Source organism: Alosa alosa, chromosome 11 (genome assembly GCF_017589495.1).
Source record: "Alosa alosa isolate M-15738 ecotype Scorff River chromosome 11, AALO_Geno_1.1, whole genome shotgun sequence".
NCBI lineage: Eukaryota > Metazoa > Chordata > Actinopteri > Clupeiformes > Clupeidae > Alosa > Alosa alosa.
In genome coordinates this window covers 23,264,125-23,282,823 of record NC_063199.1, presented here as the reverse complement: position 1 = coordinate 23,282,823, position 18,699 = coordinate 23,264,125, and the positions used below count along the sequence as shown (strand labels likewise).

The following is an 18,699-nucleotide window of genomic DNA, read 5'->3' as shown; positions in this document are numbered from 1 at the left end:
ACCAGCTAAAGGTTAAAGTCCGGTGAAAAACCGAAAGGAGATGGTTCTCTAGAGAGTGGCATTTCCTGTATGATAGGTCGAGGGAGTGTCTCAGACCAATCTGTTGAATGTAGGGTTGCCATTGGTTTGAGCTTTCCTCAGACTGACATGATAAATGTGACATAGAGGGATAGTGGATCAAAGTCAAAGTCAAAGTCTGCTTTACTGTCAATTTCTTCACATGCCCAGACATACAAAGAGATCGAAATTACATTTCTCACTATCCCACGGTGAAGACAAGACATATTTTATCAATTAAGTCCACAGACAAACATAACATTCAAGTAAACAATAAAAACTAAATAAGAAGGCACATACAATGAAGAAATAAGAGCAGCAAAATTGGGTTGAAATTGTGCAATTGTGCATCTGTCTGGCTTTGCGTCTGCACTTGGTGTGGGTAGTGGTGGGCTGCACGTGGTGTGGGTAGTGGTGGGCTGCACGTGGTGTGGGTAGTGGTGGGCTGCACGTGGTGTGGGTAGTGGTGGGCTGCACGTGGTGTGGGTAGTGGTGGGCTGCACGTGGCGTCTGCACTTGGTGTGGGTAGTGGTGGGCTGCACGTGGCGTCTGCACTTGGTGTGGGTAGTGGTGGGCTGCACGTGGTGTGGGTAGTGGTGGGCTGCACGTGGCGTCTGCACTTGGTGTGGGTAGTGGTGGGCTGCACGTGGCGTCTGCACTTGGTGTGGGTAGTGGTGGGCTGCACTTGGTGTGGGTAGTGGTGGGCTGCACGTGGCGTCTGCACTTGGTGTGGGTAGTGGTGGGCTGCACGTGGTGTGGGTAGTGGTGGGCTGCACGTGGTGTGGGTAGTGGTGGGCTGCACGTGGTGTGGGTAGTGGTGGGCTGCACGTGGTGTGGGTAGTGGTGGGCTGCACGTGGTGTGGGTAGTGGTGGGCTGCACGTGGTGTGGGTAGTGGTGGGCTGCCACGTGGTGTGGGTAGTGATGGGCTGCTGCGTGGTGTGGGTGGTGGTGGGCTGCGTGGATGGGTAGTGGTGGGCTGCACGTGGCGTGGATAGTGGTGGGCTGCACGTGGCGTGGGTAGTGGTGGGCTGCACGTGGTGTGGGTAGTGTGGGTAGTGGTGGGCTGCACGTGGTGTGGGTAGTGGTGGGCTGCACGTGGCGTCTGCACGTGGTGTGGGTAGTGGTGGGCTGCACGTGGCGTGGGTAGTGGTGGGCTGCACGTGGTGTGGGTAGTGGTGGGCTGCACGTGGCGTGGGTAGTGGTGGGCTGCACGTGGTGTGGGTAGTGGTGGGCTGCACGTGGCGTCTCGTACCAGTTCGTTGAATGTTGGGTTGTCGTTGTTTTTCACCACTTTGGTCTTTTTCTTTGAAGTGTTGTGCTGGTCTGGTCTGAGGCGAGTGACCACGTAGGCATCAGGACACGAGCCATTTGGCAATCTCTGGAGGAATTCAGAGAGAGGGATAGCAGAGAGAAGGATGGAGAGATCACTGACAAACGACTGCAGCAGTAGGACTATAATCTGAGATGAGGTCCTACACTGCCCATAATTTCAATAATTGAGATAAGCTCAATCAACCCATTAATTACATTTTCATTGTGAGATTATTCATCGTAAGAGACCTGAAGTGCTTGTAGGACTGCACTTCAAAAAACGTACAATGTTCTTTAGGTGCTTGACCATGACCGAGAGTTTCAAGTCTTTGTAAGACATGAGGAGCTGAATCTGGGGTTTGGATGGACCAGTTGGATCTGCAAATAAAATGTTAACATGAGTAAAAAGATAAGCACATACTTTGTTCTTTTTAAAGTGTTTCTACAGTAAAAAACAAGTTTGCAGACTGATATTTCAAAGAGGCTGAGCGGTGATATCGGTGTCAGCCCCACCCCCCTACCATGCATACCTTTCATCGTTGTGGCCGGTCCATCCAGGAACAGGCTGCAGACAAACTCATTCTGTTTGAGACATTCAGATTAAAGAGTCAGAAAGATTCTGAAATACCACATTATGACATTCAAAATATGAAAAAGCCAGCCCGAACACTGGCCAGGAGGGACACAGAACGGCTACTTACACCTTTGCATGGACCCTCGAACAGCTCCTTCAGATATTTGTTGAGCAGAGTCATTTTTCTGTTTGCTGTAAAAGACATATTAAACCACCTGGGGAATCTAGCAAGTGGATGAGAGTATGTTAATGTCACATCTCAGAAACAAGCTTTCATAACAGTGATAACACAACGTTCACTGCCATTTTAGCGACGCTATAAAATATTTGCCATGTACAGAAGACTTGACATTTTCACAAGGAAAGACAGGTAAGATAAACATTTACTCACTGTGGAAGAGCAGACTCTATAAAGTGCTTCTGCAGCTTTTTGTGAATTAGCTCAAATTGTCCAAAGGTTTTTTCACTGATGAGGAACCCATCATCAATGGTCACTCTTACTTCAAAGGTCTGAAACGCAAAACAACCCATATTTCCCCTTCTTAGATGTTCAAGAACGTTCTTCCATTAGGCCTTACGGTACAGTGCTGTAGAGATGCTAAATGATGAACAAATACAAAGCAAGCTAACGCTAAAGCATATTAGTGTCATCTGGGCAGTTAGCAAGACAGAGAGCTTGACACTGAGCAGATGGGCACTGTCTGCTCACAAGTGGCCTGGATAAGACTGATGCCACGTTGTTTACCTCATTAGCGCCCAGTGCTAAGTGGCTGGGTCGTAGACACACACACTTTCACAACCCCTTCAAGCAAAGGGGAACATAATTATATCGCTGGGTGTCCATTTTGTCTGTGGCATGAATTACAAGGAAGAGCAATTCATGGGTGTCATTTCACAATATGGCCCTTGTGCCAAGATCTTGTATCTATCTTTACACTTCCTTTTTTTCCTTGAATGTAATGCCTGTACAATATCTGCTTTGTAGACGGGAGTGAATTATTAGTGTTTGAATAGGTTTTTATCTTTTTCCTTGAACGTGACTCCTGTACAATATCTGCTTTGTACACCGGAGTGAATTATAAGTGTTTGAGCAGGAGTCTGTGTAAAGTGTCTCACCACATCTTTTCCTTTCACCCGGGACTTCTGGATGACGACCTCTTGGATGTTTGTGCTGGGAGAGGACGCCTGCACAGGGGCCGAGGGCAATGTGGTCTTCTTGGCTGGAATCTGGACCATGTTATGGATGAGGAAGTTGAGCTTGACCGGGAAACTCCCCATGCTTTCCTTAATCTTCCTATGAGGGTAAAGGACCATACAAACGTCATTTAGACATAAACCAAAATAACACTATGTGATGAAGGAACCCACTTTTAGGCATTGTTATAATATTAGCCTCCTCCTGACTTCGGTTAAATTAATCATTCCTGCTCTTGTGTACATGCCGTCACGTGTATTTTCTTATCTCTTCTCACTCTCCCCTCTTCCTGTTCCTTATCCTCTTTCTCCTCCTGCTCACTCCATCTCTCTCTCACACAGCCCAAGGCAGACCACCTCCACCACCTCCACCACCTGAACTGGGCTATGCTCAAAGTTCTTTGCTGTTGAAAAGTAGCTTTTTCTTCCTGGCTACCTATGCCAAATGGTGTAGTTGAATATTTCTAATGTTGTTAAATAAGAAAATCAAATAAAAACAAAACACTTTGGACTTTGATAGTCTGTATAGACTACAGATATTCAGATTATATCTGTTGCCACTCTCTTAACAACACATGGTTAAGGTTAGGTTAAGAAGATGGATTTTGGCGATGTTACTAATAACAACAAGATTAACTTGAATTTCAATAAACCCCCTTCTAAAGCCTCTCAAAGTAGACTATCCAAGTTAAGTGTTGCAGGAAATCTGCTGATACCTATGAACTGCGATGAGCCGCTTCATTTGGTGACTGAAATGTTAGTATGAACTCACTGTGTGAAGTACGCTGTGGCCTCCAGCTCAGAATCACGAGGTCTGAGGTTGCTGTGCACATACTGCAGGTCCTGTACATCCTTCATCTCGGGCATGCCTGCACCCAGCATCTACACACACAGACACAAGGTAAGGCAACGCAGGTTGATTTATATAGTGCATTTCATACATAGGGGTCATTCAATGTGCTTTACATAAACAAAAACAAAGAATAATAGTACGGTAAATTAATTAATAAAAGAGAAATAGTTTAGTAAAAAAAAATTAAAAAAAAGTACATAAAATAGAACAATTAAAAGACATAAAAGACACAAGGTAATAGTATTTAAAGGTAAAAGTAATTAAAAGACATCTGCATCTAATTAACAAGACGTGCATTTGACCAGTTAGCAGAAAGCGTCTGAGAACGGTTTGGTCTTAAGATTCAGAAACAGAGAGAGAGAGAGAGAGAGAGAGAGAGAGAGAGAGAGAGAGAGAGAGAGAGGCAAGAATAAAACTGTTTACACCTCATACTACTCCATACTACTTAGCACCACATACAAAGCTAAAACATCTCAATCTTACCAGCTGTAGCAGGCTTAGCACCAGGACACTACGTCTTCGCAGTCCATTATACGCTGTACAGCATAGCTCCACAAACCGATGGAATCGCTGCGGATTCTCCCCCCCTCCTGTAATAAAGTGCTGCATCTCTGAAGAGAAGATGAATGGAGTCCGGTCCCTACCATCACAAAAATTAGGGGGAGAGAGCAGAGTGGAGAAGTAAGGTAAGACTTAAGTGTTACTAATTTGGTGATAAAATGGTGTACATAGCCACTGGTCATTTGAGCGGGTTTCTGAACTTGCCTTTTAATGGATGCGAACTTCTGGGCGTTGCCCATGATCTTGCCAAAGTCGATGTGGAACATGTGGCCGCTGTGTTTGAGCATGATGTTGTCATTATGGCGATCACAGATGCCCAGTACGAATGTCGCCACGCACCAGCCCGCGCAGGAGTGCAGGAAGTTCATAACGGCCTGGCAACAAGAGAAGCATTGTGTTCAGGTCTGTTGATGGCGCCTGTTTTTTTATCTGCACATCTTCTGTTTAAAGGGACACCAGGCAAGCCTGATGATTTTTCTCTACGAAACTCCCCCTCGCTCGGTCTGAAGCTCTTTTCCTTTTCTTTGCGTCTTCCGTCAAGGGTTTTCGCTGCTTCTTCGCCGGCTCTGCCATTATACACACGTTTGCAACAATCTCTAGCGTTTCGTTAGCCTGCCTCTGTGCTGTAAACTGATCCTGCTTTGGTCGGCGGGTAGGATACACTGAACTTGCAAGTGGGATATTCTTCCTACAGGCAGTAGGGGCAGGCGAGAGAGCCTTCATTCGCCCTGTAATGAGTCATTTAACCATATACCAACTTACAAAGATGATTAATTAACACGAAAACGTTGCCTGGTGTCCCTTTAACATTGGCCCTTTATTAGTATACAACCTTCGGAACGATGTTTCATGGCCTTTGATGCCCTGACAGGAGGCTGACTCATAGCTGTAGTTCAACAATAACTAACAGAGCCCTCAAGTGCTCAAAATGTATGTGTGTAATTGGCTCATTTATTCATTCCCTCACTATCCATCTCAAGCTGGTGTGTGGTGAGCTGTGAGTTGTGTTCATGTGTGTGTGTGTGTGTGTGTACCTCCTCATAGTTTTCCCATGTTTTGTTCCTCATATGGAACCACTTTTCCAGGGAGTCTTCCCTCAGCACGCCCCCGAGACCAAACTCCAGGTGGATCTTGGCCAAGGTCACTGCGTCTGGCACAACCTCCACCAGCCCTGGGAAATGTTCAGAAAAAATGGGTATATGGCCTTCATGCAGAGAAAGCCACATTGCATTACCAAAACACATACATGCATACACCAAAATGACACCGCTGGTTATGGTGATTCTGCAGGATATTCTGGCTCTTCCTTAGTGATATTAATGAGTCACCGTCATGGTGAATGACCTGTGGACTGACCCTGGTTTTTGCCTGTGGAGAGGCACCTGTACGTGACCATGCGCATGTCCAGCCCCTCCTGCAGCCACACCCTGTTCATCACACGCACGATCTGCAGCACCAGCATGTCCTGCCGCAGGTTATCTCCAGTCTAGAGGGAACAATACATCTATTAAATAACTACTACTGGCACCCACAGACACAATATGCAGGTTATCTTTTGTCTGGAGGGAACAATACACTACTGACACCCACAGACACAATATGCAGGTTATCTTTTGTCTGGAGGGAACAATACACTACTGACACCCACAGACACAATATGCAGGTTATCTCCAGTCTGGAGGGAACAATACACTACTGACACCCACAGACACAATATGCAGGTTATCTCCTGTCTGGAGGGAACAATACACTACTGACACCCACAGACACAATATGCAGGTTACCTCCTGTCTGGAGGGAACAACACATCTATTAAACAACTACTACTGACACAGATATATTACACTATAACGTTACAGAATGGACAGTCCTGCCGCTGGTTACCTCCTGTCTGGACAGCACAGCATATTTATGAACACCATTATTAATGTTACAGAATGAACATCTCACACCACAGTTCTTCTAAACTACTACTAATGACACCCAGAGACACTCCATCATCCTTTAGGTTATCTCCTGGATATCTTATGGACAGCAGGTTCAGGTTACTTTATTTGGTTTGCAGTAAAGAGTTCTCATTAATAGACACACATGTAGAACATAGACAGGCACTTGTCACACATCACACCACATTTCTACTAAACTACTACTGACTAGGGATGTAACGGTATGAAAATTTAACCTCACGGTTATAGTGACCAAAATGATCACGGTTTTCGGTATTATCACGGTATTTCTAAAAGTGTGTTCAATATGTTCAGAACGCACTGATAGGCCTACACAAGCTAAAATAGTTTCAAAAAGTGTCCATGTTCAATTGGCTATGTGCTTATAGCTTAACTTACCCTACCATAACTTGGAGTTTGCTATTTCTGTTATTTGGATCCAATGAGTGAGACGCAAACATAAAAAGACGCAGAGTGGCTACATGCGGTGAAAATGTTCCGCCTTTTAAAATCAGGTGTAGCCTAATCTTAATCGTAGTTAAAACTATCAATTAGACAACAGAATCAGTAGGGTAGCAGTTTTGTTTCATTGTACCAGGCCAACTGTATGTCAAAAGCAGGCTCGGATGAAGCTGGGAAGGATTAAACACACGGTTTCCACACCGCGGTAATCAACCGTGATAATTATGATATTTGAAAAGAAAACGGTAATTGTCATCATCAACATTTTTACCATTATACCGGTAATCGTTACATCCCTACTACTGACACCCACAGGCACACTCTATTTTCCAACTTAGCTGATTAATGACAAACCTATGAGGTTATCAGTTTTATTGAGGTCCATTGAGCTTTGCTTAGATGCCTCTGTGGAGCATACCTTGCAGATGACGTGGACATTTTTGCCAAGAGGTTCAACGGTGAAGAAGGACACATCTAGAGGCGCAGTGTTGGAGTTGTAGAACTTACAGGCCTAAAGGTAACACCACATTACGGGTCAGAACATCCTGTAACTGGGCCTTTGGCCAGTAGTAATTGTCATTCAAACAAACACCTAAAGGTCTTACATCCATGTCCACCCCCGTTACCATGATGGCAGGGTCTAGTGGTAACCGACAGGACACCCCTCCTTTAAAGAACTTATCGATTTTCCACTTGCCGCTGTTCAAAACATCCTGAGGTGGAAAGAGAAGAATACAGCATGCTGAATTAAACAGCACCACCTCTGCAAGCAGGGTATTAATGCATGATAATCCAATGGCATGGTTACAGAGGTGCAAATATGCAGGATATTAAAGGGACACCAGGCAATGTTTTCGTGTTAATTAATCATCTTTGTAAGTCGGTATATGGTTAAATGACTCATTACAGGGAAAATGAAGACTCTCTCGCCCGCCCCTACTGCCTGTAGGAAGAATATCCCGCTTGCAAGTTCGGTGTATCCGACCCGCCGACCTTCAGTCTCACAAAGTCTCAGACATTGTGAGAAGCAGGATCAGTTTACTAGGCTAGGGGGAGCTTCGTAGAGAAAAAGTATCAGGCTTGCCTGGTGTCCCTTTAATGCATGATAATCCAATGGCATGGTTACAGAGGTACAAATATGCCTGAGATGTGATTTCAGGAAAAACAATACTAAAAGCCTTTCACTACAACTTGTAGCATGACTAAAGCACACCTCACTAATGTAACAGGATAGCTGAAACTATATTGCTTACATTGTTTGTTCAAAGCAAAACAACATGCATAGTTAAAAAAGACCAACATAATAGGATCATTTGTACAGTAAATGCATTCTTAAATACAAATGCAAAAAAGACCAAAAGAATAGGATCATTTTTAACTGGAAATGTATAAAAGGCCTGTAACTCGACTGAACACTGTTCAGTGCATAAAAAGAAATGTAGAGGGCCAAAAATTCACTGCGGAACAAAGCCCACCTTCCTCCTGGCCTTGTCGGTGGCTCGAATCTTGTCGGCCAGCTGGACAAGCAGTCCGAGCAGCTGGCTCTCTCGTTCCAGCTCCACCCTCAGGACGCGGCCGCAGCAGTGCCTCAGCGCCGCCATCACCTTGCTGAACCAGCCGCGGTAGTGTGCATCCTCCTGAGCGTCCATCAGCAGCCTGGACAGGACACAGGGAAACACTAGGGATGAGCCATATTGCACCATTACCAATATACTGGTAGAATTCCTCCTCATGACATACAGTACCATAACGTGGGTGAGAACAAGCATGGAGGAAACAGATTGGGACACTACACACACCTCACATGAGGTGGGGACTTCTCTTCAGTGCTTCAGGACACTGAGTAGGGAAGCTAACTGCCACTGCCACGCTAACTATGAGGATGCACACCCAGGATGCTTGATATTACGCACTATGCAATGTTGTTGATCGGGTAGGATCTTGACCCTTTTAGTCAGTTTTTGACTAACTGGGAACCATCTAGGCAATGACTGGTGTTGAATATTGACACCAATAAATATCGATTCTTCCATTGTGTTGCTTTAACTGTGTTTTATGAAGAAAGGTGTGTAGGGATGTAACATTGGAGGACAACCTCACCAGTACAGCTGCTGAGCGATGCGCACGTTGCATAGGGAGCGCTTCAGCAGCAGTGTCACCAGAGGCCCATCCAGCTCCCACTCCATCTTTAGAGCCTGTCGCACAGAGATGAGGTCACCGTCACACAAAGATGAGGTCAGTCACACAGAAATGAGGAGAGGGAGTTAAGTCATTTAGAGACGAGTGACCGCCGCAGAAAGTGCGTCATAACAAAGAGACACCAGACACTCATGTAACAGCTGTAGTAGGCCTACTGCTGCAGGCTCGGAAAATTAGTTAGAATATAAGGCAGAGTTTCACATGCTGCTTCCTCATGTTGGAATGTGCAAAAAATCAAAAGGATACCTTCTTGTATATGATTTCTGCAACAGTGGTACTGAAAACGTTTTGATAGCCTACTTGTTGAATTTTTGCTGTATAAACCAACGTCACACAGTAGCCTAGCCTACAGAAAACACAAAATCTATGTGATATAATGATGACTTGTTAAATGTATGCCTACAATGGTTTATTTAACATCATAGAAATTTATTTTGTCAGTCATCATGTTCATGTTAATGAATAGCGAGGACATTTAAACCATAGCCATAAACCAAAATTCTGCGTGATATCTGCCGTGAGTCCCTATGCGTGAGTCCCTATGCGTGAGTCACGTCTTTTCGAGCTCCTCCCAGCTGACTCTGGCAGATCAGTCAGTCAGTCAAGTGCAATCGATTATTTCATAAATAAATGTTAATTATGAAGCATAATAAAAAGCATATACCTAATGCAACTATTTTTTCCATAAACTGTAAAAGAAAACAAGGTTTTCCCGCTGTATTCTCCATAAAGAGTAAAGTAAATTATGTACCGGTACTTACTTCCGAAATTGACATCACTTCCTGGACTTGTCTGACGGTCTTTAAATGACTTAACCCCAACTGGAAATGAGGTCACAGTCACACCACTTGGTGTGGTGCTCAAAGTACACTTAAATGATCAACATGACTCATTGATATAAAGCTGATGGCCAAAGTAGTAACAAAGTAATAAAGATGGTCACACTCCAAAATACTCTTATTGTCTTTTAATATTTTTCTCTCAGTAACTCCTGCTGCTACTCAGAAAAAGTAAGAGTACGAGTAATAAGTGTATTTTGGAGTACGACAATCTTTATTATTTTGGATTATTGCAACTTTTGGAAAACACACCCATTAAACATAAAGCGGGAGAGCGTGGGGTTTTCGCGAATAGAACATTCACAAAATGAGCAATGGCATATCTAGCCAACAAATCACCTTATTTTGTCTGAGAGACCTAGGACCTAGACCTAGGCACAAAGCAAGGCCAGCACTCTCACCTGCACCAGCTGTGGCAAAAACTCCTCCAGCTCCCCGTCTGATACATGCTCAAAGTATTGCACAGCGGCCATCCGGACAGTCTGGTCTTGAAAACTAGTGTACAGCAAATTAATGCAGGTGTTAAAAAAGTCAGCCAAGGTATGATGAGTCAACAAAGTAAAACAAAACCATTGTTATTCTCTGGTCGCAATGCTGTGAGTGTAATCTCACATAATAAAGATTTCATATTACACCCTGTAGTTCTTGCTGGCGTGACTGACCTGTCACTGAGCAGGAAGAGAGCCTCCTCTGAGGACTGCAGGTTCCAGTGCTCCAGGATGGTGTAAATCTCCGTAAGGTCCTGCGGTCGCCACTGGGGGGCGCCACCCAGCACTAGGTGCAGCAGGCTGTTCTGCTCACTGCAGGAGTGGCGCTTGGACCACAGCAGGGCTCGCTCGTTCTCTGTCAGGCTGTGACAGTGGTGGTGTTAAGGCAAAGGTGTGAGTCCTACAAACATGCCACTCTCTCTCTTTACAGTAAATAAGGAGCTGGTTTTGAGTGACTGTGTCTTGAGCTTTGTCCCCGAGGGTTTCTGGTATCTACATCAATGGCCCTTTTTCCCCCTTAAATCCCCCTTTTTCCCCTTAAATCACCTCTATAAAACTAACTAAATCATATGCTATGGTGAGGCCCCAGAAAAAAGAGTAAATAATATAGGCTAGGGAATAAACATTGCGCCTGACTGTGCTTACATGCAAATTCACTCATTTAGATGATGCTTTTGTCTAAAGCGACTTAAGGCGATGAGGACTGACATTAAAGCTACAATACAAAATGGAGACCTTAGAGTAATGATTAATAAATGCAGAACAGGATGAATAGAGGATGGTAGTGCAGAAGTTCAAGTGACAACCAGAGAAGTGATCAAGAGTCAGCCAGAAGACGTAGCCATGAGAGACAGTAGTGGGCAGGAGGAGGTGCATGGTAAGTGTGTGGTACTGAGCAGGTTACTTACAGATGAAAGCAATGATTCTGGGAAACCTCTACAATTCTTTTTTTGAGCTCCAAACAAGGTTCTGTGAACAACACTGACCCGGGCAGAGCAACAGGTCTGTCATATGTCCAATGTTTCAGCTCTGGGAACTCCACCTAAGGACGGAAAATAAAACAAAATGAAATAACTGTACACAGAACAGTTTTATTAGCTTTATCAGGAGCAAAAAGTAGTGTGTTGTGTATTATTTCTAAGTGCATTTATTTACATTTATTCATTCAGCTGACACTTTTATTTAAAGCAGCTTGGAACAAATGAGGACTGACAGTCAAGCCACAGTGCAAACGCAGACGATAGAATATTAATTGCTATCTGTAAAAGTGTGTATTATGTTTCTTGGTGTTTTATGCCCCCAACGTTGTCTTCAAGGCAGCGCTGCCTGGAAGGCGCTATGGTTAGGCATGGGTTAAGGTTAGGGTTAGAGTTAGGATTAGGGTTAGGTTTAGGATAAGGTGCCTTTAAGTCGACAGTGTCAGCGCTGCCTGGAAGACGACGTTGGGGTCATAAAACACCATCAAACCGTGTATTATTGTGTGGATGTGGTATTAGTATTATTGTGTGATGTGATTACATGTGACTACTGCATTAGTAAGTGGACTGGAGAAGGCTTTGAGCGATGCCCCGGAGAGCGCCCCACCTGCAGGATGACCCCGCTGGGCTGGCGGTGGTTGTCCGACAGGGCCGGCGACGGAGGCGTGCTGACCTCCACCAGCATGGACATGCTGAGCAGCGTGGTGCCGCAGACCAGAGTCCTGTCAGGAGGAGAAAACTCTCCATTAGCTAATGAGCAGGGGAGATGGAGGAGGACCACTAAGGAGACCACCAGCGGGACGCTACGATACACAGCTCAGTCCTACAGGCAGCCACTAATTAAAGGGTTCAGTGGATGGATGGATGAAGCATAAATCACCACGATTGATTTTGTTCCAGCATCCATTATTTTGAAGACGGAGAGGTAGGTCTACTGTAACATGCAGTCACACAAGATCATGGGTAAAGAACTTTATTAGCGGAGCTTAAAGGCGTAGTGCATGATCCTGATGAAAGATTGTTGATATTTGAGCTGAACTGCCAATCACACTACACCCATGTTGTGTCCATTAAGCAATGTGTTGATAGTGCCTTTAATGGAAGAGAAAGAATCTGACCGATGAGCTACACGTTACTGTACCTGTTAAAGGTTGCGCCAACATGAGTGCACTGTCACTTGCCACGCACATCAGCGCCGGCGTTTGTAACTGGCGAACACTGGATGAACAATGGATCTTATGCAGCGGCCCCAACAAAATAGAACTGAATCGTAATCTACGCGGCGGCGACTACACGTGCAGAGTTGTATTGAGAACAATGGAATCTAATGGAATGTGGAAAGTGGAGTGAGCCACACTCATGTCGGTGCCGGTGTGCGTAGGCCTTTAGTGTACTTATCTACACTAGATTAGTGTACCTATTTACATGTTACCTGTTAGTGTAGAGGGGTAGGACTGCCCAGCGCAGAAGCTCTTGGGATTTGCCCTGTTTGGACCCAAACAGACGGAACGTCAGCATGGATTCATAGGGAAGATCTCGGACTTGGACCGGAAATACCACCCTAGAGAGACAAACACAGGCATGCGTTTGTGGAATGTGCTCAGAAGCGTCACAATAAGACTTATGAAATGTGATGATTTTGCACCTAAAGCCAGAAACGGTTCTTACATTCTGTTGCAGCGGAGCTTGTTGCCTATGGAAAGAGCGGTGCTGATGTTCTCAGATACCACCGGCTCACAGAGGTTCTTGCCTCCGTACGTCAGGGAGCACGACAGGCTAAACAAATCCAGACTGGAGATAACAGAGACAACCTTACACACACATACTGATATCCTCATGAATTCACTCATAAATACACTATATCATACAGTAATATGCTATTAGCCTCTTTCGGAGACTGAAAACAGAGAGTTACAGAGATCCTGTACCAGCTGAAGCTCACAAACACAATGATGTCTAATATGTTTAATCTGTAATCCATGTCATGCTTATGTCAAGCAGACACACAAATATAACATTTGTTTTGGTTTGTCAACTTGCCTCCAGTCTAAAAAAGCGGAATGTTTTTAGCCTCACCCAGAAGTCATTGCCGTAGTTAAAGCTTTTTTGGTTTTAGAGCAGGTCACACAGTACCTGGTGAGCCAGTTGTGTTCTAGTTTGTAGAGGGCGGCGAGGTTGAACTGCAGAGTACCCGTGTTGAGGCCGACGTCAGCCTTGGGGAGAATGTGATTCGCGTCCTCAACTCGGAAGTCTGAGTGGAAGTTGTCAAAGAAGATGTAGAGAAATTTCTCCAGAGCTTGGTGCAGGATCACCACACCTGCAACAAAACAGAACTACAGATATGTACTGCGTGTTTTCATGCCCATACTGTATACTGATGCAGAAGAGGAGTGTTTTTCTCAACAAGTCTGCTCAACAGGTCAAACTTCCTAATCAGGTGCCAAAAAGCGTTCAACAGCCTCCTCTTTCAGCGCACACTCCGGTGGCAGGATTAGGAAGATCTCAGTCCCATTCACAGACACATACCTGTCTCTATGTCACTCATCTCTGGCGGGCTCTGGGAAACAGAAAAGCTCAATCATCATCTGATCTGAACTCGGTCAGTGTCAGATCATAGACAGCTAAACGGCCTAATGAAATGCTTTTAAAAAAGTCTTTAAAAGATGCATTGCAATAATTTCATACATTAATCTCCTATAAATAGTATAGTATAATGTTATACAGTTATACATGTACAGTATATGCTATATCACTAGCCCACATAGTGTATCAGAAGAAGAAAGATTATATTTTCTCAATTTCACAAAGTAATACTGTTGAGAATGTTGATGCAGGTACATACCAGCATCTTGGGCGTTATTCTCTTGACAGTGCCTATGGCCTCCTCCAGTTGTACAGTGGAAATGCCGGACAGTAGATTACAGATGGTCCGCACCTCTGTTACTATCTGGTTTACATTGTCCCCAGACTGTAATAAAGTTACACCCATTACTTTTTAGAACGGTGTGTGTTTCAATCGGCCACATACATGGAGCGATATACAGTATATGGAGCGATATTACACAACTGATTGTGATATTTCTTAACATGTCCATAATAATCCACAGAGCGTCTTGTGTGATGGAATACTTTTAGGACTGCTAATCTCTGGCTGCACAACCAGTGTCCAGTGGCTAAGTGAGGCTCGCACACCTGCTGATGGTCTGCCATTACAGAAAATATCATTTCAGATGTACACAGGACAGGTGTTACAGTCTTAGTTCTGTAAGTAGGGGATTTCCCACAGCGGCCAATCAACAACCAAGCCTATTTACCGTCAAAATCATAATCACCAACAAAGCAAAAAACCATCCTCAACAGAACAGAGCCCTTTAGAGCATTTCACTGGGTTATCAAGCAGACGCCTTCCTTCATCGGCGTATAAAGTCGGCCTGAGATTACTGGTGGAGAGCACCACACCCTGCCTACCCGTGGGCACAGGTCTTTAAACACGGACCAAGGGGTCAGATAAGAGGGCCAAGCACACACCTGAGTTCTCAAGAGCTGGTTCACCTCGTCTTTGTAGCAACGCAGCTTCTGCTGTAGAACCACCCTGAAAATGAGTGAATACACGCTTTAGGATAGATCGTATAAACATATGCTGACAAATGCTCACATATGTCGATGCTACCCTGTCAAAGGAAGAGATAAGATATACATTTGTGGGGTTAAATACGGCCAGGAAAGTGGTTGTTGTTACCGTGATGTGTTGAAGACACTCGCAGACCGCAAGAGATTATTTAACTGAAATGGTTGGTTGTCATCTTCCTCCTACAGACACATGGCATTATGCAGAGTGAAAAATAGCTAGCATTACATATCACACATTTAGGCTACATCTATTAGATATATTTTTTAGATATCAGTATGCCTGAAGACATGTAAAACTTATACACAGCTGAATGGACCAGTAACTTAATTCAAGTGTGAAAGGACTACACTTCTAGCATCTGATCATTCACACATGATGGTGGTTGGAAAGGAAACGCAGTTCAGGTAGAAATTACAGCATTTTAAGCAAACAAAGGCTATGATGTTACAGAAACATGGAATTGAATTGAATTGTTGTTGCTGTGAGTTTGCTGTGTTGTCATTGTCTCCAAGGGCACTTTTACTGCAGGTGCGGTGCCACACCGGCCTCTCCTGCGCCCGTCAGGTAAATACAGGCTGGTGGGAGCAGCATTACTGATAAACAGAGCAAAGTCTCTCTGGCCAGGTGGACGTTTCAAACAAAAACACTGGCAGCAGAGCAGGAGAGGGGAGGACCCACAGGCCATATTATGGTTGTTAACCAGTCACAAAGGAGCGGGGAATGGAAAGCAGGCCATCTGAACTTAAGACACAATGCCCAGCCCTAGCAGGTCAATGTTTAAACCGCACTTCAATGGGAATGTAATTTTCAAACGTGCCACGAGTACAATGACTTACATCTCTGCACAGTCGATTTGCCACATTGCTATGTTGCACAATTCTCACAGGCATGTCCAAAGAGAACTTGTGATACTTCTGAATGCTCTCGCACTGTCCTAGAATCTCATCACTGCAAAGGAAAACACAGGAGGAATATAATCAATCAACAGGAGGAACATTCCCGATCAACAGGAGAACTCTATAAACGTACTGACAAAAAAAGCCCAAGAAAGTTTTGATCTGACACTGGTACATTGATAAAGATTGGTTTAGGGTGGTAAGTAAGTGTTTTGTTCTAGCACAATGACCACTCAAAGTGCTTCACACAGCCATAGACTAAAGGTGCAACAGACATAAGGTATCACAGATACATTAATACAGGTTTGTTTTGGGTGCCACAGGTGACCTCTTACTTTCTCAGGTACTCCTCAGAGTCACAGAGCTTCATGAGGCACTGTTCACCGGCACTGGGCGGCTTGTCCAACAAAATGCAAATCTCCTGAATAAAGTCCAGCACTGTCCTGTTTACTGTAAGCAAAGCGGGACATTTTATGGGCACAAGAGCAAAAGATCCCCATGAATATACAGCTTACTGCACAGAGGCAAAATGGAGGAGCAAAAGAAAAAAACGAATGAAATCAGATAAATAAGAGTAGATAATTATATAAAAGTAAAATGGCGTTAGGAAGACCGATTCCCCTTTATCAACGTGCATTAAGTAGTTTCACCATTACAAAACAGAGAAAGAAACAAATAAATGGTGAGTGAGATACAAGGGAAAATCAAAAGTGACCATTAAGGATTTTCAGAGCCATGAACAGTTGGATAGAATCCTTCATTACCGCCAACAATGTGCAATCACTTATGCTAATGGCACCAAACTCATCAGTGTAACTACAGTTTTCAGTTTGTCCTAATGCATTAAATGACTGAAATAAAGTCTATATTCCAAAAGGCAAACGCTTACACGGAGTGGGAACCGGTAGTTGTGAGAACCACGGCGTGGATACGTTGAAGGTTAACTCAGCTGTCTCCAAAAGAGACGTGTGAAGAGGGAACACTCTGCCCCACACCAAACCGGTGTTATAGTCAGGGTTGTTGTGGGGGTATCGGCACATTAGCCTGAAATGTATGGGAGAATGACCTTCAACCATGTCATCATGTAATGGCAATGTCAAAACATGCATACTTGAAGAAATACTTTAACAAACATACACACACACACACATACACACACACACACACACACACACACACACAACCTCTTACGAAAAATAACTATTACAATACGTATAAGAGTTCTACAGTAGTTCTATGATTCTATAATGTTCTGTAATACATCTACTCTAATGTACTATCTACTATAATGTTCTGTAATAGATATTTACTTTCTTCAGTGTTCCTATAGTAGGATACAACCTTATAGTACTTCAATGTCCCAAAAATACTATAAGATTCCTATAATATTTATAATTTATGTACGATTACTATACAATTTTGTCCAAATATGATTCCTATAGTTCTTATTCCCGAGGGCTTGCTAAAACAATAAAAGTCCTCTGATATACCACTATGATGATCCCTTACCTTGTTGTTGAGGCACACAGACAGGATATTCGAATATTGCTCCCCTGAGGGCTATCAATTAGTCTGATAGTCCAGTTGTCGTCCTACAAAGAAGAATCAGGTAATCACTCTTGAGAGAACTTATCCTGGTTTCAATCATAACTAAGTGCCCTTTTCTTCGTAACTCTCTGTCTGTTTAAACCCTTTGGTACTACTCACTGCAACGTCCCTCGAGTCGACAGATGTGGCGGTTCGTACGATTTTCCTCGAAAAATCACAGGAGTGCGGTCTCTCGGTCCGTTGTTGAACACTCAGAAACCTTCTCCGTGGAGGCACCGGGGGCGGCATGGCAGCCCCAGGTGCGGCAATGAATGCCTCTCTCGTGGGCACCTGCTCTGTGTCTGTGTAATCCTCGAGCCCATGCAGCACTTCATAGTACGGTTCTGGAGCAGGGGCAGTAGCTGTTGCGCCATCTAGCGTCTCATAAAAATGGTCCTGAGGGCCAGCACTGATTGGAGGCGCCGTGGGGAAAGTTGGCTGGGACACGGGGAGCGCAGAAAGAGATTGATACAAATCCAAGTCGTCATCGTCCAAAAAACTTAACGCAACTAGAAAGTCTTTATCAAGTTCATCCATTATAGACCGTAAAGACAGGCTGTGTGACATCAATTCTTGTTACCAATAAAAAGGTTATATTTGGCATAAGCAATGCGGTTGTGTGACAAACAAGTTCAACATAAAGTTTAATCCTGTGGGTTTTCAATGGAATAGGCCTACTTGGATAGGGATTATGAAGTAGGCTATGTGCCACACCTGCCACATGTGGCTGGTTAGCGTAACGACCAAAAAAAGCAGTCAGTGTAATAATTAACAAATCCTTCAAATTATAACTGGAAAGAGAAGCTTGAACGTTTGAAGGTATCTGTTAACACCCAGCTTGAGGAGCCAAACGACCATTGTATTCCTCCATTTAGCACATCGTCCAGGGTTCGTAGCTTATTTACCCTAGAGATGAAAAACACAAACAGAACGTTGCAGATGCAAATATACAGTGGGGCATAGTTTTAACATGTCTGCCTTTAACCACCAGATTAAACATGTTAAATTTCATCTTAAACTGGATAATATAAAGAAATCATTTAGTTTTACCTAGAACTCCTCCGCCTCCGTCCACAGCTGGCAGCGAGAAAAGAACAGGACTTCACTGACTACAGCACTTCAG

The 18,699-nt window shown here is 44.2% G+C and overlaps 1 protein-coding gene across 2 annotated transcripts in view; it reads right to left on the bottom strand.

Annotated features, from left to right (window-relative positions):
- Positions 1-18,699, bottom strand: part of pik3c2g (phosphatidylinositol-4-phosphate 3-kinase catalytic subunit type 2 gamma) — a 22,049-nt gene extending 3,350 nt beyond the window's left edge. The window contains exons 1-32 of one of the 2 annotated variants that reach the window (XM_048257581.1): positions 18,627-18,699; positions 17,697-18,482; positions 17,499-17,581; positions 16,879-17,033; positions 16,325-16,439; positions 15,930-16,041; positions 15,202-15,272; positions 14,991-15,054; positions 14,305-14,430; positions 13,989-14,019; positions 13,596-13,779; positions 13,131-13,253; positions 12,895-13,023; positions 12,070-12,184; positions 11,394-11,527; positions 10,660-10,848; positions 10,399-10,492; positions 9,060-9,154; positions 8,435-8,615; positions 7,565-7,672; positions 7,378-7,470; positions 5,908-6,037; positions 5,586-5,722; positions 4,756-4,925; positions 4,474-4,630; positions 3,910-4,019; positions 3,060-3,237; positions 2,335-2,453; positions 2,071-2,167; positions 1,900-1,951; positions 1,656-1,747; positions 1,311-1,436 (exon numbers count right to left, since the gene is read on the bottom strand). In XM_048257581.1, the coding sequence (XP_048113538.1) occupies positions 1,311-1,436; positions 1,656-1,747; positions 1,900-1,951; positions 2,071-2,167; positions 2,335-2,453; positions 3,060-3,237; positions 3,910-4,019; positions 4,474-4,630; positions 4,756-4,925; positions 5,586-5,722; positions 5,908-6,037; positions 7,378-7,470; positions 7,565-7,672; positions 8,435-8,615; positions 9,060-9,154; positions 10,399-10,492; positions 10,660-10,848; positions 11,394-11,527; positions 12,070-12,184; positions 12,895-13,023; positions 13,131-13,253; positions 13,596-13,779; positions 13,989-14,019; positions 14,305-14,430; positions 14,991-15,054; positions 15,202-15,272; positions 15,930-16,041; positions 16,325-16,439; positions 16,879-17,033; positions 17,499-17,581; positions 17,697-18,143 (4,017 nt within the window). In that variant the 5' untranslated portion in view covers positions 18,144-18,482; positions 18,627-18,699. Of the gene's footprint in view, positions 1-1,310; positions 1,437-1,655; positions 1,748-1,899; positions 1,952-2,070; positions 2,168-2,334; positions 2,454-3,059; positions 3,238-3,909; positions 4,020-4,473; positions 4,631-4,755; positions 4,926-5,585; positions 5,723-5,907; positions 6,038-7,377; positions 7,471-7,564; positions 7,673-8,434; positions 8,616-9,059; positions 9,155-10,398; positions 10,493-10,659; positions 10,849-11,393; positions 11,528-12,069; positions 12,185-12,894; positions 13,024-13,130; positions 13,254-13,595; positions 13,780-13,988; positions 14,020-14,304; positions 14,431-14,990; positions 15,055-15,201; positions 15,273-15,929; positions 16,042-16,324; positions 16,440-16,878; positions 17,034-17,498; positions 17,582-17,696; positions 18,483-18,626 lie in introns of those variants that run through there. The other variant, XR_007195080.1, reaches the window with a different exon arrangement.